Genomic DNA, 22,674 nt, shown 5'->3' with positions numbered 1-22,674 from the left:
GAACTGAGCCACTGCTGAGAAACAACCAAAAAAAAATTTAAAAAAAGTTGAAAACTTTAAAGAGGAAGAAGAACCACTCGAGTTGAATAAAGAAATAGAGGACTATAAAGTAAATACATACGCAAGCACTGAGGTACTTCACCACTCCATGTTCCATTCCCAACACAGGTCAAAACAGCAGGAAAAGAGAGTTCATATCCTGGAGAGCATACATAACTAATGCTAAATCCCCAGTCCAAGTTTGTTCCTTCCAACCTTCCATTAGAGATCTGTGGCGGAGTTGGGCAGGTAACAGCTGCAATAATATTCAAAATAATTAGGCCCAGCTGCTGTAAATATCCCCAGTGTACACAATTACTAGAAGAACCATATGTGCTAATTTCACCTTTTTTAGAGGACATTACAGTTAGGACATGCTATCTTCCTCCCTATATTCTTGCCTCATTTCCTGAAGTTAGTACTTCTGGTTTCCTCTATTTAGGAGAGAGTGGCTGATTGATGGAGTGTCTTAAATAAAACAGGGTGCTGCATCAAACCGAACAGGAAGACTACCTAAAAATCAGTATGGACACTATGAAGTGTACAACATTTAAGAGAGGTCTGGTAATATATTACAAAATTATTTTGTTTGTCTGTTTAGACCACATAGAGTACAACTATGTTTAGCTACCTTGGTAACAGTCAAATACTTTCTTCCTATTAACCAGCTTAGGTTTTGATAGATATTAATGCCCAGGGATGAAATTTCAGGACACTTGTTTCAAAATATGACTTGAAAGCCTGCTTCTAAGTAGCACAGTTTGGTCAGTATTTACTTAATGAAGAGCCCCTCACCAAAAACCATCTAGCTTCTAGCTAGAGGCAGAAAATGTAAGGATTTGCAACCTCTTGAAATGAGAAGGCGAACAGTAAGTATTTCAGTATAGTCAACCATATACTGGGCTGCATCAAAAGAAGTGTGACTAGCAGGTCGAAGGAGGTGATCCTGCCCCTCTACTCTGCTCTCGTGAGACCCCACTTGCAGTACTGTGTGCAGTTCTGGTGTCCTCAACATAAAAAGGACATGGAACTGTTGGAGCAAGTCCAGAGGAGAACCACGAGGATAAGGGGGCTGGAGCACCTCCCATGTGAAGACAGGCTGAGGAAGTTGGGGCTGTTCAGCCTGGAGAAGAGAAGGCTGCGTGGAGACCTCATAGCAGCCTTCCAGTATCTGAAGGGGGCCTACAAGGATGCTGGGGAGGGACTCTTCATCAGGGACTGTAGCGATAAGACAAGGGGTAATGGGGAAGTTCAAAGGGGTAAACTTAAACAGGGGAAGCTCAGGTTAGACATAAGGAAGAAGTTCTTTACTGCGAGGGTCGTGAGGCACTGGAACAGCTTGCCCAGAGAACTTCTTGATGCTCCATCCCTGGCACAGTTCAAGGCCAGGCTGGACAGAGCCTTGGGTGACATGGTCTAGGGTGACGCATCCCTGCCATGGCAGGGGGGTTGGAACTATATGATTTTAAGGTCCTTTCCAACCCTAACCGTTCTATGATTCTATGATTCTATAGTTTCTCATTTCCAAGTCTCCCAGGAAAAAACAGAAACATCTACTCAGTTGTAGGAAAGAGGGCTGAAAAATACCATAGGAGGACAGTAGAAACAAACAGACATGACTAGTGATAAAGATAAAAGTCTTATTCAGTGGTTAATGGTGTACTAACAGACAAGCGCTACTTGAAAAATGCAGAAAAAGAAGTATAAAAGAAGTTAAATAATAAAAAAAAAAAGCATAAAAAAGAGAAAGAGAGGAAATTTAGGCCGAAATTACTAGAATAAACGAGAAAGAAAAAAGGAGTAAAAGAGAGAAACTGCTAGCAAAAGAGAAAGAAAGAAAATGAAACTACTATGATTTAATTTAGTGGAGACAGTTGGGGCAAATGAGAAAAGGTGGTGACTAAAAATAAAGCAGAGAATACAGGCCACAAGAATGGAGGAAAACAAATGCAGCACTCATAAACTTTAAACTTATGTTTAGACATCTGTCATCTTGCAGTCTCAGAACAAGTCAGAGGTATTAGATCGGGAGTACTGCATATTTGAATGTGATCTGCAGAACGTTCATTGTGTGCCATTTCTCCATTCTTACACTCTTCATTGAGAGAATCTTAACTGATTACACCACAAAGATTCTCTGGAGCATCATTCATGGCTGTTTGAGAATGCTGGATGTAGTAATATTATCAAATAATCCTTTGCCAACCAGTAAACCAGATCTAAATCTTAAGGCCCTTTTTATTTATACTTTCTGTTTCTCTTGCTCTGGTGCGTAGTCAAAAAACAAACCACCAACCAACCAATCAGAACCCAGAAATGGACATGATAGCTTTTGCCACACTTTCATAATGTTTTAATAAAGGTAAGTCAAAATAAGTACTCCAAACAACAAAAATCTGTGGGCATTCTCCAAGAGCTTCATGACTACTCCTTTTAAAAAGATCTGTATGTTTTAACCTTGGAGCTGAATAATAAAGGAAGAAATACTGGTCTATAATTAGGAAATCACACAGAAGTAGCATGAAAATAGGTTAATATCAGAATTTTGAGGTGAAAAAGGCAAAACAACACCCAGCAACAAGGCAGAATGCCTCTAAATATTTTGGTCAGAGATTTAACCATAAATATGTGCATCAGTTTAAGATCTAAAAGTATATTAAAAATGCAAGTCTGCAGAAAAGACAATGCTTAAGTAGTTGAACATTTAGTTGCACATGAACATGCAACCTTTTCCAACTAGGCAAAGCCAGAGAATAATTTGTAACTTCTATTTCAGTGGCATGGCAAAAATTATGTATCCATTTTCTGCCTAGTTAAAATTCCAGTTATCTTAACTAAATGGTACCAGAAGACCCTTACACTTCCTCCTGACATTAAGAACTAGTTGTTACACATTTCAAACGCACTACTGCGTATTATATTTTACTTTTAACTACACAGTCAAATAAATCGGGGTTATTAACTTACCTGGTGCACTCCCACAGGACTGTGTGGAGTACAGCAAGATTCTGAGAACACTAGAGATTCTGTATATGATTATTATTTACTGTTTATACAAGCCATAAAGCTGTATGACCTAAAATCAGGAAAACTCAAGAATCGAAGCCAAAATTGACCTTACTTTGTATGGTTCCATTTTAATCAAATTAAAGTTAAACTTCCTGCTCCCAGTTAGATGCCCTGTAGTCCTTTAGGATTTGAGGCTGTGAGACTATCATAAATACTTGTTCTGTCTTATGATCTTCTGGCTATTTGCTTGCAGCCACTCCTGCAGACAGATAAGACTCTTGACCAATAGGACCAGTATGGTCATTCTTCTGTTCTTAAAATCAGTTTTGTAATTGAAGCTGAGGCTCGCTCAGAGCACAATACAAATAGAAAAAAAAAAAAAAAAGTAAATTGCTAAGAGGATCTCAAAGTCTGACATTCTCGAGAATGTGTTGGGAAAATAACTTTAAAAATTTTTATTATCAGAGGTGAATTAGAATTAAACTGGATTTGGTAAGATATTAGGAGAACTATACTCAGCAAGGAAAGTTACTGCAAATGGGGTGGAGATTTTAAATTTATTTTATCTGTTTTGGTGAATTAATTCAAGGTTGGAAAATGAGAACTGCTGAGCAGATATGTATCCGTGCTTTGTTAAAACAAAACAGAAGCAAGATGGATGAAAATAAAGTAAGTACAAACTTAGCCAACTAAGTTTTAAAAAAACAGAGATCAGACATACTTAGCATGAACCCAGGAAGAAAAAGCCAAAACAGTAATGCTGTGGTATCAGGAAGAGTGAGAAAAATTACTCTAGAGGGAAGATGTTTTAGGATATATCAAGTGAGTTTCTCAGAGAAAACTGTTTTGATGATACAGATAAGGTGGCCTTTCTGTAACATTCAGATTTGTCACTGTTTAAATTTCAACAGAGAGCAGTAAAAATTTCCAATAAAACAGAAAAATGAGGAATGTAGTCTTTTTCTAAAGCCAGGGACATAGGTAAGGTCATTTTTGGTATGACATGCTAACCTTAACAAACAAAAAAAGCTAAATCATCATTTCATATTGTCTAATTCAGTTTAGCAGTAAAGTAATAAAATGTTTTATAAAGCTACAAAGAACTGTTCAACATACCGTGCTGGTATGAAAAAATAAAAAGTAAAATAAGCAAACGATGAAGTCACCATTCCTGTAGCCAAAAAAATAAATCCAATCTATTCCTACTAACAGTAAGTTTTGATTTCTGTGGAAATATTTGGCTGACTCATTACAATAAACAGTGGATGTAGATCTCATAGAAGAAATAGTTGACAAGCAAAATAAATGTTGTACCTTTGCATGTTGGGATTACTCCACTCCACGTGCCATTGCTAGTACAAGTGCGAATTAAGGAGCTATTTGATTCCATTGTATAACCAGGTTGGCACATATAAGTAACGTTTTGTCCAACAACATAATCATCGCCGTATCTCAGGCCATTGGCTGGGAGTCCTGGATCTCCACAACTGATAACTGCAAGTAAATAGTTGAGGAACAGAATTTTTAAAACCTCGATGTGAATTATTTATATGTGAGAGGAAAAACATAGGTCAAAACTAGGTATTTACTGGGGAAAAAAGGAGAAGGTAAAATAATCATAAATCTTATCTCCATCAAGAGAAGATAAACATGTCATCTGAATTAGCTGCCAAACACAACATGTGGAGCTGTGTAACAGTTATATTTGGAGAACATCAATACATATATTCAACAAAAGAAGTAATGGACTGTACAACTTGGATCAGTAAAATTTCAAGATTATAAAATGAAAAAAAAAAAGGGGGGGGGTATGAATTAATCCATATGTCACTACCACTCTTTAATACCCTCAAATTTTCCTATCAGTTCAGAGTTTCATTATGAAAGAAGCAGATATCTATTGTTTAATTTACTTTTCCCTGGGTAGTTCCTGAAAGGAAACACAGTCTGAAGAATTTAAGTTATACATCTGCAAAATTCTCCCATGTTATAAATGCTTGCATGGTCGCGATGTACATAAACAGATGAGAATGTTCAGGTAACCCTAAACATGGGCCATAGTTTATGCCAAAATGGGTCTACAGTACTTTAACGAATGGGAGTGGTTGTAAAACTTCTTGTGACTTCTAGTCTCAGGAGATAAATTCAATCTCCTAATGAGATTATATATTCATAAGGAGTTAATAAAGCGTTATATCATTATAATCTGAGAATAGGTAAGTTTCCCTCAGATATGATCAACTGATTCTATCAATTTCTGGAACAGTCTTCAAAGGCAGATATCTTGAGAACCCCAGTGGCAATGATAAAAAGCTGTTGTTTTCAGAAAACAAAACAAAACAAAAACAAAAACACTAGGAAAAAACATAGTACATGAAAAATACAGCAGCCATGTGTTTTACAGTTTATCTTATAGGAAACTTGACAATCCCCTTACATCATTGTTATTACTTCTGGAAAACTGTGGGAGGCAGTTTCCTGGGTAGAAAGCACATCCTGGACACTTCTAACTCAAAGCCAAAGCAAGACCGATGGGAATGGCTCCCTCTTTGTATTGTGGTTTCCAAAATGAGAAAACCCATGGCTACGCGCCTGTAGCGTACTCTAACCAGGCCCCTCGATCTAAATAATGGGGGAACTTAGAATCCAAGGTATATAGTATGCCTGCTCTACAATTCATCACAATCTGAGTGAGCAGATAATAATTAAGCTGCATGTATCAAACTAAAAAAAAAAGTCCCACACAATTATTGTCTATGGATACAGAAGAGACTATAATACATACCACAGGGTTATCTGGGTTAGTCTAAAGGTAGCTAGTGAAGTGGTAAAGAAAACTGGAGTTCAGTCTTTTTTATTTTGCTTAGTAACACAATTTATTTAAAAACAAAGAAACAAAAAAACCCCAACTTTAAAAGTCATAGCTTTTTCTTTGTAATTCTTAAAAAAATACAGACTGGTGAAAGACAACAGTTTTTCTTAGAAACACAAGTAAATTCAAATACTTCACATTTTCTACCTTTCTTTATTTGGCATATTCCATTTACTATCCTTAATGTTGCAAACTCAACTAAGATAATCCTTGACATTTTTCCAGGTATACTATTATTTTGAGTGGATTAAAACATAAGGCTCATGTCTTTATCCTTTTTTCTCTAATCCTTGTTTCATCTCTTTAGATTTTTCTGTATAAAGAATATTTCAAATCATTGCCTTACAAATTCAAAACCATGCAAACACCATGGCTTTAGCAGATCTCTGATTGTTCTACCTTCTCAAAATTCCTACCTTCTTATCATTAGTTTTCCAAGCTATATTATAAAGAAATAACCAAACCAAACAAAAAACCACAACCAAAACTCAGACCTGATTTTTTTTTTCCTTGCGTTTTTGTCCTTTTGTATTCACTAGTCTTTATCTTACTATCAGAAAAAGAGTTGCATGAAGGAAAAGACTAAGATGGGGGAAAGACTCATTCTTCATTACTGTGTTGTAACATTAGAACTGTTCATAGGTGGGTTAGGAGTAATACAGGAAAAGATCTGTTTGCTCTTTTGTCTTATGCTGCAATGTTTGACTTTCAAAGAAAGCAAAAGGAGATGTAAGGAGGTGACCTAGATTTTACTGAGACACTGTGTTTTGTCATAAACATAGGAATAAAGCTACATCTAGTAGCTACTTAGCTGGCTTAGTGGCATTTTCTGAAGTTCACAGATGTAGACGGTCAAAAGAATTACAGAATGGTGAGGGTGGAATGGACCTCTGGAGGTCATCTTATCCAACCCCCCACCAAGCAGTCCATTCAATGACTCAAAGTTGGACCACCTCCATTTAAGTCACTGTAGTAGGCAAAAGCCAGCTTAAATTGTTGGAGTGATGCTGAGCAGAAGACCACTGTACATCAAGGAGTCAGTGATCCACAATACAGTTAGCCTGAAGAGTCCCAGACCTGTGCTGCATTTTGCTGCACATCCAGCACGGCCTTCAGACCTGTGCTGCACAGACCCTTTGGCCAGGGCACAACCTCAGCCAGCACATTGCAACAAAGGAGCCTCAGGGAGCTCCTGCTCAGTATCAGCGACTACACCGGCTGCATACCCTTACTTTTTACCTAGCAGTGTAGAAACAAGTTCTCATGAGAACATTGTTTCTCTTTGACTGTAGAAATGATTAGATTTGCTTCATTGTAAGAAAATTCTTTCATAGCTTAAACATAATAGCTTGATACCATTTCTATGGTATCATTACAGTTATGAGAATTAAAGTAGGTAGATCATGTAACCATACAACCCCTTTATTATACTGTGTCTGCCTTTAAAAAACCATACTCTTCATCTTTTTAAGTATTCCATGTATACAAAATTATGTATGAAGTAGTACAATAAAAAGCTGAAGACTTAATTTATTCACATCCAACTTTGATATTTTACTTTGTTGTCTTTCAGAAGAGAGAAAAACAAAGACTATTCATTCGACATGTGTCTTACTTGTGCAGTTTGGCAAGGATCCAGACCATGTTCCATTGGCAGTGCATTGTCTTACAGATGATCCGGATAGTATGTATCCTTCCATGCATGAATAAATTACTGAATTAGAGAATGTAGTTCCATCAATACGAAATACTTTTCCATTAGCAGTTGTTCCTGGATTACCACACTGCACAGCTATAAAGCAAAATGTTAAATATGTTTAAAACATAGTAAAGATGATTTTTGACAGTCCTGCTGCCAGCAGTGTTATGTGGTAGAAATATGTGCTGCTATTCTGAAAAATTCAAGTTTCACCACCTACTGGTAGGGCATGTTGTACAGTAAATAGCTGCATTAATTACTTGTTTTTACCCTTTTATATGTAAGGAAGCACAGCCTCCAAATTTAAGTTTAAAATCTGCATTAAAGACAAGGTAGCTTACCTGTGAAAACAAACTTCCAATTACAAAAAAACCCACAGACGTACAGTTGTAGATTCAATTTGAATCTATAGTATGTATGTATGTATAGCATCACCAAAGTACATTTTCTACCTAATTCAAAGCACAGAATAGAGTCAAACTATTATTTCATAGGCACATATAAGCCTGATGTTTCCCAGTTCTCTGATGATTAACTTTGGAATTGGAATGTGTCTTTCATGTGATTACATATATACACATACATACATCGAATTGATATGTCCTAAACTAGAATAACATACCTACATGTGCATTAAACACACACACATATATCTATACATCTATATATCCATATATCTATATAGCTATATCTATGTATCTATATATCTGTATCTGTGAACCAGATCCATCATTTCAAGTTTTTTTGAGGGAAGAATAACATCAAAAAAGTATCTTAAAATGTAAAAGGTGTACTTCATTTCTGTGATAGATAAGATCAAAGAAGAACAGCAGAAAGTTCAGTTGGGTTAAGCATATCCCTTCAGATACCAGCATACAAACACATATATGTATTTATGTTGCATTAGGATGGCAATCATTCAGCAGAAAGGGTATTCAAAAACCAGCCTGTTGAATAAGGTTTTATAATTAGATTATTATTTAAAACAGATAAAGCAGTCAACAGTGATAAACTGGCAAGTAAGAGCACGGGTTCTCAAATGACTTTCTGCTTTTCAGGAAGGTTTTCTTTCAAAAGGAGTCTCTTGAGAATTGTTTCCTATTTTTGAATTAAGATAATTAAGGTAATAAATTATTGTCCATAAATATTCCATTAGAGCTTTCTTTTATGATAATACGTCTGGCTTGAAATTTCTGGAATTATTATTTTCCAAATAAACTTGTTTTGGCATTTCATTTTTTATTGAAAAATGTCAACAGAATTAGTAAATAAAAATTTTAAGCCAATCGTTTATGACACAGATGTATCTAATAAAATCCTGACATTGACATTTTCCTAAAACTCAGTTCTTTTCTCTGAAATTCAAATGTATGTATGTAATAGTTGTAATTAAAGATCAGGTGATGGTGTGTTTTTTTAAAGGGAAAAATCTTAAAGCAAAAATTGAGTTCTAGACGCCCTACCTATTTCCTTTTCTGTTTATTTTTTTTGTACTGGATAACACAAATAGCTGATGCTGACACAAGATTAAGAAGAAATAAGCAGTCCAGTATACTTTTTTTTTCTCAAAACTTTGAAAACGTCTAGTTTGACGGGTGCTGGGAGCTGATTTCAAATTTGCCACCTGACGTCAAGCTATTGCTTTGGTGTAGTAACTTCTGAGAAAAAAACTGTCAGTTCAAAATCAACTGTATACCAAAAATGGCAATATAAAATTGGTTTTCTGATTACCATTTTTAACAAGACAGTTTAAAAATACAGTGGATCCTCTGTGATTTACCTTTGCACTCTGGTTGTCTTCCTGTCCAACTTCCATTTGCCAGACATGTCCTTTCTTCTGAGCCATGGAGGATATATCCAATATCACAGCTGAAATGTACTGTGCTTTTAATTTTAAAATTGTTTTCTTCTCTAGACCCATGACCTGGGATACCTGGATCACCGCAAGAACCAGCCATATCACCTAGAATTTAGAGTGCAAAGATCAGAATAAATATGAAATATTATTATTATACCACATTTAAAATATATGTTTCTATACATTTATAAATAAGTTTGTATTTATAGAACACCCCCCCCCCCATATATCTCAGTGGGTGTGAGTTCCTGTAATTACAAAATTACTGGATTCTCAAATAATTTCTTTGTACTTATTTTATGCAAGTACAGAACAGAAACTGTAATTATCTCAAGATTCCCCTTAGACCATGCTAAACTTTTGGTAATAGAATCATCAAACAAGAATACGGAAAAAAAAACAAGCCAAAAAGAAAACCAAACCAACTCCTGACCATTTTTCATTTGAAATAAAGAATTCAGAGCAAAACCAAAGTCCTGATCATAAAGATAATTTTCTTGTTTACGTATACCAAATGTTCATAAAATACTTCCTATTTTTCTTGTATCATTAGAGCTGTAACAGTTTTACCACTGAACGAAAGCTGTAGTCAACAATTTTATGTACATTTGACATGAAGGACTTCTCTGATTCACAGATACGTTGAAAGTTCACTTCAAAGACTGCCTGATAGCTAGATCTCCTTCAGCTAGAAGTGTTTAAGCAAATTCTAAGATAGAAGGTTAATGTTTTCTACTATGTTTTATCTCATATATAATCAACATAGTCATAATATTAATAATGATATCTAAACTTATACATCTAAATCTTCATTTACAGTGGGAGCTTTTAGGAAGCTCTAGGTAACACTGTATTTGCACAACAGGTCACTTGTTTACATCTTTTAGTGCATACTTAGGATCTGCTGTTTCATCTTTTTAAAGGTCTTTAAAATTCTATCTAGTAAGAGATTAAGGTATATTGTATTACTGAGTTAGAACACAAAAGAGTTAAATTTTAGAATTCTTGGAGCTGCTCTGTTCAGGTTTTCACCCACAGCTTATGGTTTTCTGTGAAACTTGCAAATAAACTGAACAGTCTGCTATACAAAAAATATTTCAAACACCATATTTTTTTCAGAGCATAACTGCATTATTTTGTACTTAGTTATACTAATGTAAGTAAAGAAGAAATATTTTAGGAATCAGCTAGAAAGCTTTAATTCAGCTACTGAAGAACATATTACACATATATTCACATTTGTGACAATTATTAAAAGATTTATACAAATTATGCAAACAATGCCATACCTTTCTGGTATTAATTTAACCTTAAATAGCAGTAACAAGGAAAGTTCTTACACAGAAAGAGTAGATAAAGTGGACTGCTCCAAGTACCAGAAGACCAAAAGTGACAAACCCAGTATCATGGGGTTCTATGGGAAGTTAGGACCCTGGAGTTGGAGATGCAGAGAAAAACAGAGCTTCCTCTGCCTTGGTTGACACTGTATGTCTGTAAACTATACTGTTGGAGTGACTGGATGGATACATTTCTTTACTAACAAAAGCATGTACAGAACAGCTTGCTTTGCTTTGAGAATTATGGTGTATGAGAAAATACCTGTTTAGGTCAAATGCATTTTTGTCACTTATGAAGGTAGTTCATGTGGCTGCCTGCAGTTTTGTAGGTCATGCTTACTACTTTTTATTTCCTTTCACATAGGCCACGCTTCCTTCTTTCCCTCCAAAGTCATTGAAAACCACCATAACTCTAAGCACCTCATGGGAGCTGACCTGCACCATTCCTATAGGCTTATGGAAAGGAAATGCAGCTATGGAGCCTCAGTCTGAAGGCATATCTGGAGAGTCAAAGAAAAGGGCAGACCTTTGCTTGGAAATGCAAAAAGAGAACAAACCTGGCAGTTCATGCTTACTCAAGCCCTTACTGAAGCAGCTGACAAAGTAGGCTAATTGTGAAACACTCTAATTTAGGAGACAATTTTATCATTACTTAAGTTAAACAAGCTTCAACTGACACTTTTCACTTGAGAATAATCAAACTAATGTATCCATGCCTATTACATTGTGAACTTTTAGAGCATGTACGTGCAAAAAGTACATGGTCCTATGTATTTTAATGCTTTCAGAAAAAACAAATTAAGTAAGTATAAGAGCTAGATGACTGGTTCAAAATCACAGACTCAAAAGTTTAGGCTCTTCTCTGTTTATGCACTTCATTATGCGACACACAACAGTAAAGCAGCCTCCCAGGCCTGTTTAAAAAGAAATTGTAAATAGTTCCAAATTATTGTAAGTAAAAGACTTTTATAAGCTTTCAAAATACTTCATGTCCAAGCTACCCAGGTGACTTCACATCCCTCTAGTTTGAAAATAGTCTGCTACGTATTTTTACAATAATTCAAAAATGTCCTAGATCAAGATATTTTTTTGGTTTTGGGGAATCCATATCTTACATTTTCTCATATGATTTATTTAGACTATGAAGGATTAGGAACAGGGCCTACTCATTATGCTATACTTGTAAAATCTCTACAATAACAGCTCATTTTTCAGCAAGTTATTTGGCATTATGCCTAAAATAATTTTCAGATGAAAAAAATGAAAATAGGCTTTTTACTATGCCAACTATAAATCACATATTCCTCTTGTAAATGAAATCATGTGTTCCTTCCTAATGCCTAATTATTACTGTGAATTATTATTCTTTTAATCTTAGGGAGGTTAACCACCAGCTCTTCTGATTGAAGGTTACAGAAATAACTTTTCTAAATGACTAATCACATCAGGAAGCTAAAGTGATATATTCAATGATATCATAACAGAACAATTTCTTATTACCTCATGCAGAGATTTAACTAAGAGATTTTCAAAGTCAGCTATGAGCCATCCTTTACCAACACGTGTAATGAATTCTCAGTTGGCATTTAATCTTAATGAAAAGGAGGATATTTAAACTACTTAAGTAAGTACACAACCATCGCTGCACTTAGAAGGAATTATAAGTTGGTACAAATTTCTGACTCAGTGATGACCAGAAACTGTGTTTCTTAATGCCAATAGGTATCCATGAGACATGAAAATTCGTTCTAGCTCTAGGATATGAAACATGAAGTACCACGTGACAAATGGAAACTGTCTTAGGGATGATGCGACAAAATTTGGTTACCTTATATTTGCAGATATAGCATTTTCTGTTTGAATTCTTCTCCATATATGAAAAATACAAGCATGCTTTATCTTTTCTCAGTTGAACATTCTATATTACGTATTATTAATATTATCCAGAAAAAAAATACAATTTTGAGGCTTTAATATGCATTAAAAATGAAGAAATCAAGTTATTAAGGCTAATAATGAAATCTAATGATGTCACATTTTTAGATACGAAATATGGAAACTCTGTATGGTAAACTGCAAATTACTTTAAAATGAGAAAGCACTGGAGATACACTCTTTGAAAACAGTCTTGATACACTTTGAAAAACAAAATCTCAAAGTTGTCCTAAGCTAGAATTACAGTTAGGTACAGTACAGCTACAGAAAATAACAGTTTGTATCCTGTCATAATTTGATTTGCTGTGATTAACACTTGAATCTACGTCAAGGAAATGTTTCTATGTGTATTGAGAAAAATTCATTAGCTCTGATTAAAATTTCATATATGTAGCTACAAAAATTGTCATTATAAAAAAATAAAAAGGATTTTCATGTACCTTACTTATGAATGCTTATCCCAAGATATTTGAACATTTAATTTAATAGCAGGATGATTACAGAATTATTATTAACTTATTTCGGTAAATTCCTTTGATGTTTTCATATACATTTTTCAGGCCCCCGATTTCTATTCCTTGATATTTTTGTCTATTGTTTTTTTAAATTCACAAATTACATTTTTTTTCTTTATGAAGACTTTGAACAGCCTTAGATTTTATCTAAAGAGGATTTTTTCCCAAAACAAGTATCTACGCATACTAGCTATAAAAAGTAAATAAATTACTCACCTATTTGAATTTGCAATTGACATAAATTTCTCATCATTTATTAAGTAATATTTAATATTAAATTTGATTTCTGGTGCATAGTTCTAAACATCACAGGTTATAAGATCCTGATCTTTGTTCCCATTGTGGCATATCTCCCTCCAATTTTATTGATGGAATGTTAAGAGATTAAATTAGGTGTTCACATTTTCTAGTTTCAGACACACTTTAGGTTGTAAAAGCAGATTATTGAAAGAAGAGGGATTCACAGAGCAAGATAACATTTATATTTTCCTTGCCTGCAACCACTTCCTAGAAGTTTGCACTGGAAGCTTCAGATACTGAAAAATTCTTCTAACCATTTGGAATTTACAGCAAGAAGCACCATTTAAATATTTTTTATTATTTTTTAAACATTTCTGTGCCACGGGCTGTAAAAAAAATGCATATTCTGAAGCTGTAGCTGACATAATCAGTTTATACCTGAATACACGAAAGAGATGAAGGCAAGAGTTAAAAGTTTTGGAATATGTGATTATGTGAGACTCCACCTGGAGTACTGTGTCCATTTCTGGGGTCCACAGTTCAAGAAGGAGATAGACCTGTTATAGCAACTTTGGAGGAAGGTCACAAAAAATTAGCATAGGGCTGGAACACCTCTCCATGCTAAAAGGCTAAGAAAGTTTGGGCTGTTTCGTCTGGAGAAAGGAAGGCTCCAGGGAGACCTTACTGCAGCCTTTGAAGATATATAAAAATATAAGAAAGATGGTGACTTTTTATCAAAGCCTGTAGGGACAAGACAAGGGGCAATGTTTTTAAACTGAAATAAGGTAGGTTTAGGTTGGAAATAAGAAAGACATTTTTTCAGAATGTGTGTGGTGAGACACTGGAACGGGCTGCCAAGAGAAGTTGTGGATGCCCCACCCCTGGAAGTGTTCAAGGCCAGGTTGGATGGGGCTTTGAGCAACCTGGTCTAGTGGAAGGTGTCCCTATTCATTGCAAGGGGATTGGACTAGATGACCTTTGGAAGTTCCTTCCAACCCAAACTATTCTATGATTCTAGTGGAAGATATCCCTGCCCATGTCTGGGGGGGTTGAAATAGGTGATTTTTAAAAACCTTTTTTGACCCAAACCATTCTATGGTTTCATGATTTACTAATGCTGTAAAGAATCTTGGATTTTTAGTGTGAAACTAGTATAGCAGTATTGTCAGATTTGCATATCAGTTATTTTTCATCTCTTGATTTGGCATAGCCGTAACTCAAGAAAAATATGACACTTTTCTTCCTATTTTCTGCCTTCAAGGATATCTAAATACACTGAATTACACAGGTCTGAATAGGTCCAAAACCCCACTGACTTCTTTAAACTATATAATGGAAACATGAGTATGACAAGAAAAAACCTCCCCCAGTATTTACTGAGAATTAAAACTGTTAACATGATTAGACCATGCTACAATCTGTGTTTACATACCCTAAGATAAGAAATGAGATTTACCAAAATCTCAAATTGGGTGTATTCTGGATTTGTTTTTTCACTTGATCACTGCTTTTAAAGTGAATCAAACAAGTTGTGAAACAGACTATTTCTAAGCATAAAGTTGTCGAGAAAATGTAACTCAACTTCAGTGAGAGCTAATGTATTACGAGGATTAGATGGTGTTCCCTCAAAAAGTAAGCACCCTATCTTGAAATTATGTGGAGCCCACTTGGCCTCATTATAAAGATGATGTATCAAGCAATTATGACATACCTGTGGTGTTATCAAGTCAGTAGATATTTTGCAAGTTAAAAAAATACCCAACGAACCCATCATCTTGAAAAGATAATGATGCAATGTTTCCCTGTGGAAATTAATACTCTTTCCAGAACTCACATAGAAAAACATTTCAAAAGAAACTGGTTCCTTTAACATTGTACTGAATGTGCAATTTCTTATTTATATTATATGTCACTGAGAATGAGACATATATGTATGTCACTGAGAAAGCCTACTTCTTCCAAACTATTTTCTTGTTAGTAGTTTATACTTTTTTTCACTTCTAGTGAGATAGCATTTCAGTTTTATATATGATTTTCCAGGTTTTAAAATGGCCTTCTGATAAAATCAAAATACATTCAAAATAACTTCAGGGCACACTCATTAATTCAAAAATATTACCTGAGCAATGAGGAAGAGATCCACTCCAGTGTCCATTTAACTGACATGTACGAGATGACTGCCCTAACAGCGATCGTCTACCTGTGCAAGTATAATGAACAGTAGACCCAAACGTGTATTTATCTCCAGACAGGATCGCGTTAGGAGGAACGCCAGGATGGCCACAGTCAATCACTACAATGCATAATTATTGGAGATAAAAAAAGGTTATTATAACTGATCAAAAAGTTTGTAGTTATGATTTTCATAACTCCATACATATACTTTGTGAAGAGACTGATATTTTTAGGGTCTCGGGGTGGGGAGCACATTACCTGATTGAAAATGCAACATATACTACAGACCAAAAAATGTGAAACAAATATTTGGAGATGTCAAAAAGGTATTTAATGTATAAATATCAATGTCAAATGACATTCAACCACTAGGATGATCTTTACAGCATGAGCACACACACACGCGCACACACTCATGCATGTAATCTTCAGAGAAAAAATACAGGAAGACAGTATCTGCCAAAGTCACTGCCGAGGTAGAGAATATGCAGACCTTCACCTCTCATTGACTGGTCCCAAATCATTGGTCATGAGTTCTATTAGATTTATAAACAAAATCATTTTGCTGAATTTCACTATGAACCTTAATGCTAATATACTAATCTGAACTAATATACTAGTCTGAATCTATCTTCTTCTAGTTTAAGACCATTTCCCCTTGTCCTATCGCTACAGGCACTACTGAAAAGTCTGTCCCAACTTTTCTTATAAGCCCTTTTTAAGTGCTGAAAGGTAACAGTAAGGTCTCCCTGGAGCCTTCTCAGGCAAAACAACCCTAACACTCTCAGACTTTCTTCAGAGGAGTGGTGCTCCAGCCCTCTGTTCATTTTTGTGGCCCTCTTCTGGACCTGCTCCAACAGGTCCATGTATTTCATATGCTGAGGACTCCAGAGCTGGATGCAGTACTGCAGGTGGAGTCTCACAAGAGCAGAGCAGAGGGGGACATCACCTCCCTTGACCTGCTGGTCACACTTCTCTTGATGTAGCCCAGGATATAGCTGGCTTTCTGGGCTGTGAACGTACAGCTCATGTACAGCTTTCCATCCACCAGTTTGCCCAATTTCTTTTCTGCAGGGCTGCTCTCAATCCCTTCATCACACAGCCTGTATTGACACTCAGGGCTGCCCTGACCTCCAGCTGCAGAACCTTACACTTGGCCCTGTTGAAACTCATGAGGTTTGCATAGGCCCACTTCTCAAGCTTGTCCAGGTCCCTCTGGATGGCATCCAGTCCCTCAGTTGGGTTAACTGCATCACTCAGCCTGGTGTTGTCTGCAAACTTGCTGAGGGTGCACTCAATCTCTCTATGTCATTGATGAAGATACTAAACATTACTGGTCCCAATACAGAACTCTGAGGGACATCACCCGTCAATGATATTCATCTGCACATTGAGACACTGTTTGCTACCCTCTGTATGCGACCATCCAACCAATTCCTCATCCACTGAACAGTCCACCCATCAAATCCATCTCTCCAATACAGAGAGAAGGATGTTGTGACTGACTGTGTCAAAGGCCTTACAGAAGTCCAGACAGACGACATCTATAGCTTTTCCCTTGTCCACTGAGGTAGTCACTCCACCATAGAAGGCCACTAGATTGGTCCAGGCATGACTTGCTCTTTGTGAAGCCTGAAGTCTGTCTCAAATCACAGGAGGATGTGTTCCATGATTTTCATAGGCACAGAGGTGAGGCTGCCATGTCAGTAGTTCCCAGAGTTCTCCTTTCTACCCTTTCTAAAAATGTGTGCAACGTTTCCCTTTGTACAGTTACCAGGGACTTGACCTGATTGCCATGACCTGGAGAGTGGACTCATGGAGAGTGACTTGGCAACTACACCAGCCAGTTCCTTCAGGACTTCTGGATGTATCTCGCCAGGTCCCATAGACTTAGGTCTATTCAGGTTCCTCAGGTAGTCATGAACCTGATCTTCTCTTACAGTGGGTGGCACTTTTCTCTGCCAAGCCCTGTCTTGCAGTCCATCCACTCAAGAGTTTTGCAAAGAGAGGTTGCTAGTGAAGACTGAGTCAAAAAAAAAAAAAAAAGTAGTTGAGCCTTTTCCTCATCCATGGTTACCACTTTGCCAGCTGTCTTCATCAGGGGCAGGGGTACGCTTTCTTTGACCTTCCTTTTCCCGCTGACATACCCATATAAAGCCATGCTTTGGCCTTCCTGACCCCGTCCCTACACAACCAGGCAGCATCCCTGCTACAGGTACTCCTCCCAGAATAACTGTCCCTGCTTCCACTGCCCGTGCATTTCCTTCTTGCCCTTTAGTTTGACCAGCAGGTCTCGTCTCGTCCATGCTGGTATCTTGCCATCCTTTCCTGATTTCTTACGCCTGGGGATTAAGAACTCTTGCTTTCTACAGAAAATGTCCTTAAATATCTGCCAGCTGATCTCATCCTGTTCCATCACATAGCTGCATGGTACCTTTTTATAGGTGCATAAATCTAATTTTACATTAAGCTTTGATTCAGATTTAAAGAACAAAGAAGAAAAATAAAAGAGAATAATATTATTAATCTTCTTCAGAGTATGTAAAACATCAGGTCAAACGATATTTTTTCATTATTACGGACGATTATCCATCAATCTCTGTCATGCCAAAACCTCCCTTTCCTAAAAAAAAAAAAAATAAATCCAAGAGAAAAATATGCAAATAATTCTTTTGCCAATGTAACATTTCAATGGCTATTTCTTTTTTCCTGAAATCCCTAACCCTTAAAACCCGAAACCAAAATACACAGTTAATACTGATAACGGGTGAGATATATAACATTCTGGAAAAACAGAAAGAAGTGTAAATTCACATCCTCTTCTGGTCAACTACGATGACATATCAGTAAAATTACAGCATTATTAGTTTAAAGCCTGATTAAACTTACAAATGTTCAATTAAATGAAATGTTATACCCTAATTCTTGGGTACTGAATCAAGAAGTAGACTTGCGGGCTTTTTAATCTGTATAGTTGTCAGCAATTTTTAACATTCTACCTGACAGTTAGGAATGTCTATATATGTCATATTGTGAGGGAGGAAATGTCAGAACAAGGTGCTGCAATAGATTTATTGAGAGGATGGCACAGACACTAGCAAAAAAATAGCCTATATTAGTTGGATTTTAAGCTTGGAAGGCATGGATTGTGTGTACTCAGATCTCAGTATCTTAAGAATAACAAATGAGAGTATGTCTACCAGAACTAACCAAGAATACTTTGCTGTACAAAACCCCCCTGATATGGGCACTGGAATACTTTCAGGTACGTTGTCCAAACGTACCTTCATTTTGAGTACATTTCAAATTTATTTTACTGGCAACATGTAATCAAATAGGGTATGTCCCTGAAAGTCTTAATTCAAAGGGATAGTTGAAATGGCATTGTGATCCAGGCCAGTGCTGAATTCTGCTTCTTACAGGATTTACAGAAACTAGAACTCTAGCTACAACACATTTCAAAGGAATTGAGTCACTTTACAAGTGAACAACTTTTCCCTTGTTACCATGTCTCTTCTCCATTACTCTAGCAATATTTCAAAAAAAAGGTCTGTTCTTTGGGACTACTTAGAGACTGAAATCCAGCTACATCAAAAAATAATTCAGCTTGGCTCAAAGGATAACATCTAGCAAGCCTTCCACTTCTTTTCCATTGTTCTTATAGTGGAACAATGTGCAGACTACTAAATGACTGCCCTGCATATGTCCAAAAGGGAAACAATTTGCAATACACTCCAGAAGCTGAAAGGTTCTTATAAAAAAATAGTCAATAGATGCATCAGAATCAGTTTTGACAAGCTTTATGATTATTAAATATCCTGGATAGTGCCTATGTTAGAATTCATTGACCTTTCTATATAAATGACACAAATAAAACTAAGGATACCCTTTCAAAAGTACATATAGCATTCTTACTCCAAAGCTCAGGTTAAAAGAAGAGTAAAATCTATATTATCAAATAACTTGTGACAATTTTAAATGAAGACTAAGAAAGAAAAATACAAAAGTAGATAGAAGAAATCTCTGCACCTTCGCTTTTAGGTTTTCCTTCTCTTTGGAGACATGTTACTATTAAGTAACATTTATCTTTCTGAAATTGTAATGTTACCTTAAAATTTAATGTGCAACTTCCAATCAAGCTATACATCCTATCAAAGAATGAGACAACTTTCAGAACCAAAGGTATTTACAGCAATAACAAAGTTTCAGGTTTAGATTGATTGATTGATTGATTGATTGATTGAGAGAGGAAAAACAGAACTGGAGAACTTTCAGTTAAGAACTAATATCTACAATATTGCAAATATCGGTTCATGATTCCTGAATAAGGACTCCTTAGCCTGTTTTCCCCTTTAATCTCTAGAATGTAAAGCTTTCAGCCTTTCTCAGAGAAAAATTTTGATCCTAAAGCAAAACTTTGTTCATAGACTTACAGAAACCTGGGTAAGCCAGCTGTCCCAGACAATTAAAAACATATGAAACATCTATGGCTGTATCTACATCACAGTTGCAAAGTCGTTCATGAAAAGCCAGAACAAAAACCACCTGCTTTTGTTGATCCCCTTGCCTTAGTGGATCATATGACTATGATGGTCAGGCACATCATTCACAGATGTTTGTTTCATTTCCCAAAATTTCTCTAAGAATATAACTGCACTACTTCAGCTGCTATTAAGACCTTCCATCATTACTGCACACACACAAATGTATATGATTATTCTAGTTGCTGCTATGACACTGATGGAAATGTCATGTAAATTAACACCTAGTCTAGTCCAGATTCACATTTGTAGAAGCATACACATTATCTACTTACTAATGCATTCAGGCAGAGGTTTGTCCCAGTGGCCATTTGGTTGACAAATTAAAACTGAAGAGCCAAATAAAAAATATCCAGGATTACAGTCATAAAATACCACTGTGCCATATGTGAAATTTCCATGCTCAATTTTACTTTCTCTTATAGAATTTGCAGGAATTCCAGGATCAGAACAATTGACCACTAAAAAGAAAAAGAGCATAGACTTGATTGATAGTCATACAAATACAATCTACTAAAATGGCCTTTAAATAGTCTCTTTATTTATATGAGAAACTTTCAATATGTTGCTATCCTGATTTTATATACCCTGATTTTATATATAATGATACTGAATTAGGAAGATAATATGAAACCAGGAGATGCTAAACTCAGAGCAAATGAAAGGAAATGTTTCTTCACAGAATGTGACGATGCTGTAAAAGTATTAGCCACTAACAGTGACTGGACATATTCAATTATATATGGAATATATAAAACATATAAAACATATAAAATATATAAAATATATGGAATATATGAAAGGAAATGTTTCTTCAAAGAATGTGATGATGCTGTAAAATAATTAGCCACTAACAGTTACTGGACATATTCAATTTATACCCTTTCATAAACTATTGCCTACGGCTGGAAGGCTGGACGTGCCTCTGGTCTAACCCAAACAGCCACGAAAATATACTTACGTTCCTACACTAACATTTTGATAATGAAGCACCTTTGAGGCAGATGCTTTGAGCTAAAGGGCACATGGTCAGTTAGGTAAGACTGTAGTGCTCCTGTCAGAACACGCAAATATCCCAGCAAATGGGTATGTGCTTTTAAAAAAAAGGTACGCTTTGATGGTTAAGAATGCTGATGGATTTTTTTGAGTCTGCAATTTAAGATTCATATGTTTGAACAAGTCAGTGAAGATTTTTGGTTGGTTGGTTGTTTTTTTTTCCCTTTTCTATACTTACAGCTGGTGAGGGGAGTATAATACTTATTTTGGGGGGTCATGAAGACTTTTTAATTTTCCATGCAATAGACTCCTCTGGTCAAGTAAACACATCATCATCTACTCAAAAAACTACTTACTCTAGAAAACTACAGTTCATGTAAAAATTACTATCCTTATATCCTTATAATCAGTTTCACGTTTATATGCATAGATGTGTATGCACCTGTGTGCAAATATGTATATCTCTGTGTGTATGTGCACCAATGCGTGCACATAGAAGTATCAGAATATGTTAAAGAGCTCTGTAATCTAAAAAGAAATAGAGCTATTTGTCAGATGCAATTTAAAATCCTTTTTCCTACCTACATCACTCAATACAGTTATTTTACAGCTCACTTATTTCTCTCTAGTCATTACTCTAAATGTTGGAGTCTGCTTGTGTAGGCCTCCTAGGAGTTCTCAATTAGTAGTACCACAAGACTAGAATAGATACATTTTTCAAGGATACAAATAACTTTCTAGCAACTGTACTGAAAATGAGGTTTACTGGGTACCCTTAATACGTGGCATGTGTTTAGTATAGCAAATTTTTTAAAAAATAATAACTTCTCATCAAAAAAGGTCCTTGGAAATTTAAGTTCTGTAAACTATTTGGCAATATCATTTAAGGAAAAGTGATCAAAGGAAAGTGGAGAACACCTACTGGAAGGAAAATACAGTAAATAAAATTATTATGAATACATAACACGGTTTAGATTGTGTACAGGTAAAAATCCATAGTAACTGCTGGGAAGATGCTGAGAAACAATCAATACAATTTCTGCATATGTGCAAGCAGGTTACAGGAAAAAGTACATTTTTCTAAATCAGAACAATTAAGACATTTAAAAAGCACATAACAACAGACTTAAAAAGGACAATGGTGTTTAAAAACCTTCCTAGAAGTGCTTATGAAAACTCAAATAGAAATAATTTCAGATTTTTTTTATTTTCAGTGAAATAATTTAAAATATATTATCCAGAAGTGTTGACAATCAACCTAAATGGATTATGTTAACAAATTAGAATAAAAATTAAAAAATTTAAGATAAGCAGTCAGATCGTTGGAAATGAAAAAGAAAAAACATGTTTTCTTATGCATCTATTAGAAGTACGTTGGCTAAAAATGCAGAGAACATTATTCTGGGACTTAAGCTCTTCATTATCTCTGTATAATTTTGCTTAAGGAACTTGTAGAAA

The 22,674-nt window shown here is 35.7% G+C and overlaps 1 protein-coding gene across 1 annotated transcript in view; it reads right to left on the bottom strand.

The window, feature by feature from the left end:
- The window catches only part of CSMD3 (CUB and Sushi multiple domains 3), a 609,188-nt gene that overhangs the window by 30,704 nt on the left and 555,810 nt on the right, over nucleotides 1-22,674 (bottom strand). Inside the window, 6 exon segments of the mRNA XM_030493685.1 lie at nucleotides 122-295; nucleotides 4,363-4,542; nucleotides 7,536-7,712; nucleotides 9,400-9,582; nucleotides 15,624-15,797; nucleotides 20,496-20,681. Coding sequence (XP_030349545.1) covers nucleotides 122-295; nucleotides 4,363-4,542; nucleotides 7,536-7,712; nucleotides 9,400-9,582; nucleotides 15,624-15,797; nucleotides 20,496-20,681 — 1,074 coding nt within the window.

The sequence above is a fragment of the Strigops habroptila genome, chromosome 1 (assembly GCF_004027225.2).
Source record: "Strigops habroptila isolate Jane chromosome 1, bStrHab1.2.pri, whole genome shotgun sequence".
Classification (NCBI taxonomy): Eukaryota; Metazoa; Chordata; class Aves; order Psittaciformes; family Psittacidae; genus Strigops; species Strigops habroptila.
The sequence above is the reverse complement of the archived record's forward strand: the minus strand, read 5'-3'. Positions and strand labels throughout refer to the sequence as shown.